Consider the following 7,491-nt stretch of genomic DNA (forward strand, 5'->3'; position numbering starts at 1 on the left):
TCCCCCCCCCCCCCCCAAATCTTTTTATTGAAAATGTTCACGACAAAAAGATCTACATATGATTTTTCCCGTGATGGTTGTTGTAGTCTTCGTGAATATGTTGAGGCAGCATTGCCTAATTAAGTGATGAAGATTGTAGATCCATTGCTTCTAGCATTCCAAGAAAGCAATCATAGATGAATACAATCGAAAGAAGAACCTTTGGAAATTAATCCTGGCTAGTTGGTGGAAATTGAAGAGAGTAAGATGGATGATTTCTTCATTTAATTTCTTTGTTCAAAATTGGGCTTACCTATTCTTCTCTATCACCAATGGATCACACCCCCATGGCCCCATGAAAGATGTCACCAGAGAGTTACAGAAGATCCGAAAGGCATTCTTTGTATAGAATAAAGAATATTGTTCTGGTTTTTTTACTTAGTTCAACGTTGTCATTGTATTTTGTCACTGAACATTTTGACAAGAAGTTAAAAGTACGACTTGTAGAAAGGCATAACAACTGAAAATTTCATATTATAATTCCATGAAACCCAAGGAAACCTTATTTGTGTCCCTATCATTCTGTAGGGACAGATTTACACATAAGAGATACAACTGAACAAAGGAAAAAAACTTATTAGGAAATTATAATATTACAAGTAAAATTGCATGGCATTATACTGTGATAGAAGGAGAAAGGCTGAAGTTAAGGTTCCAAACGTCAAAACCACCCTTCACAAAATCGTAGTGTCCACCTTGCAAAGCAAGGGTCTTCTTCGTCACAGCCTCTCTCACAAAAGGGTAAGTTAGCAAGTTACCCAATGATACATTCACAGCCTCCTGAAAATTTTCAACCATGAATTTAGCCATGACCAAAATAACAAATTAATTGAGAATTGTTCAATCTGATAACCAATTGAAAGAGCAATCAAGAGATTGGCAAATTCCCAAGCGGATCGGAGTAACCATAGGAATTGGATATAGACATACTGTCGAACCATGTAAATCCGGCCTGGTATTCATTTTTATCTTTTTGTATTTGATTTTTAGTATTGTCCAGATAATATAACACTCGGCAAAGGTAAAGCGCTCAAAAAATGCAAAAATTACCTTCTCCAACAATTCGCATTGCTCATCAGGGCCCAAATCACTGCACTGAGCTTTCACCTTGGACTTGGCAATCATACCAATTTTCACCCATTCCTCAATAAATTCACTGCACATTGAAGAGAAAAGTGGGATGAGAAGATCATCTATCAACAGTCTAATTATTTCTCCCAGTCAGTAATTAACAAATTAATTACCAAGGTTAAAAGGATTGAATTACTGACCTATGGGTGGTCCCATCATCAGGAATATGCATGAGTCCTTTTATCCCTCCACATCGGCTGTGTCCAATGACCAAAATGTTCTCCACCTGATGCATAATTAAATTACTTAAATTTAATTTGGTTAAGCTTCTGGCTAGCTCCGAAAGATTAGGGGGAAATTTTATTAAACCTAAGACCTAGGTCCTAGACTCTAGGCAACAACCTTTGCTTCTCCCGCTTACTTAAGAGCAAAGCTAATATTAAAGTTGTTTGTATATGTAAGTAAGTGATTTCCATGTCAGATGGCAACGATAACTGTGTCATGCATGTGTAATATATTCAATATCACCAAAACAAATTTAATTAAACTTTGGGCTACAACTAAATTAGAAAGTATATTAATTTTTTTAATACTACTGAAACACAAAAAGTTAATATCACCTCTGATAATCAATCTCATGATCTCTCATTTAGGAGAGTCACTGCATGTCACTTAGCCACAATTATCATTAGCCAGAAAATATATTTAACAGATACTACACTCTAATAGAGTCGATACTCAATAGTACTAAAAAAACTATAAAACTAGTAAAGAATTAATATTAATATTTTTAAATACTTAAAGAAAAAGATTTATAAATATATGGCTATATTTTTTATATTTACCCATCCTCTATTTTATATCTTACATTTTTTCAAATTGCCATGACACCTAGCTTTAACCCATAACTAGTTCTAAAATATGCCCAAGTGTATATAGTGTTGTACTGCAGTGATTAATATTACTATATAGCCGTATTGATGGTAGTAATACAACCAAACCCATACCTATAGCCATAGTATATTATCTCATAGCTGTATTGATGGTAGTAAAGCAACCAACCCCAAACCAATCATGTTTTGGGTGTCAGGTTATAAAAGGTTAAACCCTGGAAATAAAATTTGGTTTTCGAGTAGATCTAGAAAGTTAGCAGGGAGCTAGGAAAAGCAAGACAGGAACATTTGTGGTGTTTGTAGATAGATAGAGAGGAGCATGTAGGATCCACCACTTAAAATCACACAATAAATGGATCAACCATTATTATCATCATCATCATCATTACTGACCTTTAGATGCATGACAGCATATTCGATGGCCGCCCCGGCTCCGGAATACTTGGCCTGGACCACATCAGCTAATTAAGTCAAATGTATAATTAAATAATATAAACTTTTATTTACTTTTAAATTATTATTATTATTATATATATTATATTCTGGATTAAAATATGAGCCAGACAACTCATCATACATCCAATAAAGGCATTCTTATGTACATCTGATTTTTCTTTTCTTTACTTCTTTTTCTTTTTTAGGTAGATGTTTAAGTTGGAAAACATTATTTATTTTGAGGTTACCAACTCAATCAATCTCATAAATTAATCAGCATAAATATAAATGCTTAGCTTTTGAACAAGAATGATGCTATTTCCCACACTTAAAAGTTTCACCCTATGTGATAATATTTTTTTTACTCGAATAAACTGATGCACATGGCCGGATTTTAGGGCGTGCAAGATGGGCAACAACACAGGACCTCAAAATTTTGGAGGCCCCTAGTCCAACCCTAACCCAATAGTTAATATATATATTTGTGATTATATTTGCTCAAAATTATATTTTCATGACTGGTCTAAATTCTACTATGTATTATTCAAAAAAATTCTACTCCATAATATTCATGCGAATCATTTTCTTCAATTTATAGTTTATTTATATTTTGATAGGGCCTCACTAAAATTCATGTTCTCATAGTATTACTATTAAAACTAAATCCGAAGAAAAAGAAATGAAAAGCAAACTTTATAATATAACCACATCACTCTATCGTCTTTCCTATGCCACTCCCTTTTGTTCTTTGTTTTTTCTTCTTTTCTTTTTCATTTGATTTAACATATTTGCTTCCGTAGTGAACACTCCTAAATTAATAATGGTCAAAGTCATCCAAGGGCATAAAGACGAATCTCTTTTCCTTTTCTTGTATCATGCATTAGCCCCTTATCAACCACACATCATAATTGTATCAAAACAATAATGCCCCACATCATTAAAATCGAAACAGAAAATCATTAGCTACAAACAATGTCAAGGCAGCAGGCTTCTTAATCTATCCTTATATGGTCTTTGGTTTATGATAAATTAAAGCCCTTATCCATTGCTATCTTGAAGAGAGTGCCTAACAGGCATGGACAGTTAGACACAGTTTGGAGCAGTAAATAAGGACAAGATCTGAGCGATGATTTAAGGTTATATTAATGATGAAAAATCAGGAATTTCTTTTTAATTTTAGTATATGAGTAAATAATGAAATAAAAAATGTATAAATTATTTAATATTACCGGATTATAAGGTGGGACCATGTTGGCTATGTTGCGGACAACGAAAGCCTCCCCGGGTTGAAAATTGAGGACATGAGAGGGGCAAACGCGGGAGTCGGAGCAGGCAAATACCATGAACTGCATGTGAGTAACCAACCACCTATCAATCATATGGATATAATCTACGGACATAATCTCGTATGTATGTACAACCTTAGAAAATGGATATATCCAAACGACTTCATCATTATTGAAAAATTTAACAAACACCCAAATAGTATTATTTCCAATTATTATACAAATATAAAGAAGAATAACCAAATAAGCTCCTAAACTATTCAGAAAAATCAATTGCACCATCAAATTACTAAGAACTCACCTTGGGGCTTTGACCTGTGGCGAGCTGCCCATACAAATCAGGGTTCTTCCTGAAAACAAAAAAGCAAAGATAAAATTCAATCAAATTTTACATGATTACGTATTTGGCTTTCAGAGATTGTGGCCCTATTTGTTACATAGTTTATCAATCAATTTTAACTTAATTGGCCACTATTAGCTGTTTGACTTGATTAAATAACAACTAATTTACCAAACATATTTCTACAATAAGCTAATGCTATCAATTAGTCAAACCCACTAACTCAATAAGCTAACAGTTATTTAGCTAACACCCCTGTACTATTTCTCTCTTATTTTAGATAAGTTATTTTTCTAGTTGATTGACAAATTAATCAAATAAATAGATACTATTAAAGAAAAAAACTTACATACTGATGGAATAATATTAAAAATCATATTAATTGTTAAACTAACGTGATTGATGCATTAACGGACAACGAAACTAAAGAGCATGTAATTAATATCCTATTTCTCCACGAATCATTTGTATTACTAACCGAAAATGATGCACGTTGTTTGTATACAACCATAAGTTCGGAGAATGGGGAGTCACTATCGAAACATACAGCTAGATGAAGGAACTAGAAGGACACGTGGCAGTTCACTGAACCATTCATATTTCATTCCTATCACAATTATTATAATGAAAATTTTAATTTAATTTTTAAATTTCTTACCAATTAAGGTATACTACTAATAATTTTAAATTTTAAAACTAATTACATTGGTTTTAAAAAAAATAGTAATGAAAGAAATAGCATTCACTAAATTAATAGAATGTGAACTAAAACTAGAATTAACTTATTGTAAGGTAAATTTATATATAAAGCATTAAGTTATATTAGCATTATGTAAAGAAGAAGTGCACTCTTATCCTCTCACAAACTAAAATATCAATTACTAAAATTAGATTTTTTTCTTAAAATATAATACAAATGATTGTGTTTTAATTGTCTATGGTATCCTTTCAATAAAAATTGGAAAATGTAATACACAAATACACACTTTTGTTAATTCTCTCCAAATTAATATCTCGTCAAATTCTCTGGAAAAAAAAACATAACCAAAACTCTCCAACAAAATTTGATATGGAAAATAAATTATTTAATACCCTTTTAAAAAAAAGGAATATTATGTGTAATGAAAGATTAATCTACTGAAGATGCTTTTAATTTAATTTTATATTCATCAATTTAATATCCATGTCCATCCAACAAAAAACTGTTAATCCTATTTGGAGTTTGGACTTCGCACGCACTTTAAGAAATAAAAATAAAAATTATTTTCTTCCAAACTTCTACCCACCACTATAAGAAAAGTAATAAATGCAATATAATATAGTACTCATAATCTACAAAAGTGAACAGTTAAAGGATAAATTGTACTATATATAAATATAAATAAATAAACAAAATTTGAATAAATTCTTTTGAAATAAGAAAGTGGATTGTAAAAATTAAACAAAGATTTACTCCTTATATATATTCGTGAAAGTTAAATTAAAAAAATAAAAATAGAAGATCATAAATATAGCCAGAAAAGTTGTTGACAGGTAAATTATTTTAAGATTTGAATAAAACATTCGTACGCTTACATTAAGACAGCATATACGAGAGTATCGCAGTTGTTTTTCAGTTTTTATTGTTAAGACAGTTCGAAACAAGTACGAGTTCATTGACTTACTCGAATTTCTCCCCCTTGAAGTGAGCGAACCCGGTTCGGATCGTCTGAACCGCGTCAGACGTTTTCCCGGCAGCCGCTGCCTCCAACTCCGCCGTCAACTGCTTGATCTTCGCGGCGGCAACACCCTCCAGCTCAGTTTTGTCACTATTCAAAAAAGAAAAACAAAAAAAAAAAAAACAAAATCAATAAACGCGTGGGGCCCATCGTCCCAAACAAAGAGGTGAGAAACGCCGAATTCAATATCGAGGACGATGATGATCAATTCATACGACTCCTGGACGTGTTTTTTTTAAAGTCTAAAATGACGGATCAGAACAGCTTTTTTGACAATTATTACGTAAACGAAACGAGGAATCATCCCTGTTTTCCGTGCCTCTTATTCACGGGAAAAAGGAGAGTGGAGCGCGAAAGGGGCAAAATGGGGGAAAAAACGACAGATCATATCGTTTTGTACTACCTGAGAAGCTTCTTCAGGCCGGCAATGGCTTCCTCGTATGTCTCGTCCGCCATTTTCGTCGTAACCTGCAAGTCAACAAATCCACAATAAACCTCAGATTTCTGTCCCAAAAAATCCTCAATCCCACCAAAACTTTTTCGATCATTTCGACGATCAAAATTCAAAACTCAAAAACTAAAACCAAAACAACGATTAACCAACACAAACATATGAACGTGTATCCAATTCTACTAATGTTGTAAGTGATCAAAGAAAAAAAAAAACAAAAAACCCGACCGGAAATGCTATAAGAATCGACACCGAATTCGATCAAATTGAAAAACTATACAGTGAATACTAGGTGGAAACATTAAAGCGCGATTAAGGAAGTTCCGTTTGGTTACCGCTGAAGCTAAAGCAGCGCTTCCAAGGTTGTCTAGTTTTCCTGCGAGAACAGAGAGAGTACAGAGAGAGAGAGAAGAGAGATTGTGGATTGTAACGGAAATTGGGCAGCGTTATATAGAAAGGGGTAACCGTGGTTAAGGATACGGAGTCAAATGCCCAACCACAGTTATAGGGTCATTTGTGAATATTTCAACGCCAAAATAGAAGGTGTAAAGTGGGGCAAATGCCAATGGGCGTTGGGCGATGAATTGGACGGTGATGGGGGCACAACCCAAAAAGGAATGAATATTATATCTATGGTAGGTACCAAAAACTTGGAATACATGTACTCATATACACTTAAAAAATGGAGGAATGTTTTCCATGCTTATCTATATTCTATATTCCTCTCATTTTATGTGTTTAATTCAAATATTAATATTTGAATAGAATTATTTATAATTTAATTTTATAATATTAATTTATAAAAACTTATCTATTTAAAAAGTACAATTAAATATAAAAATTAAACTAAAGACTTTGTGGTCTAGTGACACCCGGTGTCCCAGTTTACACTCTCACTGGGAGTAGGTTTGAGCTCACTCTTTGTGCTTCAGTAGGTTAATAAAGTAGCTATACACCAGAGACATTATAATCATGTTCGAGGATCAAAATTTTTCTTTTGTAAAGAATACAAAAAAAGTTAATCAACTAATGTCACATAAAATTAATATTAAAAGATAATTTAAAAAAATGTAGTACCAATTTAGTTATAACTAATTAAAAAACAAATGACTACCTATCCTATTTGGAAACACGCTATATCCGAAAAGGATAATAAGTCAATCAACCTATTGATAACTTATTCACATTATATGAATTCGCAAAATAGGAAAGTTATCTGTTGCCCAAAAGGTTTTTTTTTTTTTTTTTTTTTTTTAAA

At 32.5% G+C, this 7,491-nt stretch overlaps 1 protein-coding gene across 3 annotated transcripts in view; it reads right to left on the reverse strand.

The window, feature by feature from the left end:
* Positions 1-483: 483 nt before the first annotated feature.
* LOC116004535 (carbonic anhydrase 2-like) overlaps positions 484-7,491 on the reverse strand; it is a 14,621-nt gene continuing 7,613 nt past the window's right edge. For 2 of the 3 annotated variants that reach the window (XM_031244627.1, XM_031244626.1), the window contains exons 3-10: positions 6,186-6,250; positions 5,729-5,872; positions 4,026-4,074; positions 3,668-3,784; positions 2,397-2,450; positions 1,311-1,396; positions 1,090-1,195; positions 484-819 (exon numbers count right to left, since the gene is read on the reverse strand). In XM_031244627.1, the coding sequence (XP_031100487.1) occupies positions 655-819; positions 1,090-1,195; positions 1,311-1,396; positions 2,397-2,450; positions 3,668-3,784; positions 4,026-4,074; positions 5,729-5,872; positions 6,186-6,250 (786 nt within the window). In that variant the 3' untranslated portion in view covers positions 484-654. Of the gene's footprint in view, positions 820-1,089; positions 1,196-1,310; positions 1,397-2,396; positions 2,451-3,667; positions 3,785-4,025; positions 4,075-5,728; positions 5,873-6,185; positions 6,251-6,568; positions 6,691-7,491 lie in introns of those variants that run through there. The other variant, XM_031244628.1, reaches the window with a different exon arrangement.

The sequence above is a fragment of the Ipomoea triloba genome, chromosome 14 (assembly GCF_003576645.1).
Source record: "Ipomoea triloba cultivar NCNSP0323 chromosome 14, ASM357664v1".
NCBI classification, from domain to species: Eukaryota; Viridiplantae; Streptophyta; class Magnoliopsida; order Solanales; family Convolvulaceae; genus Ipomoea; species Ipomoea triloba.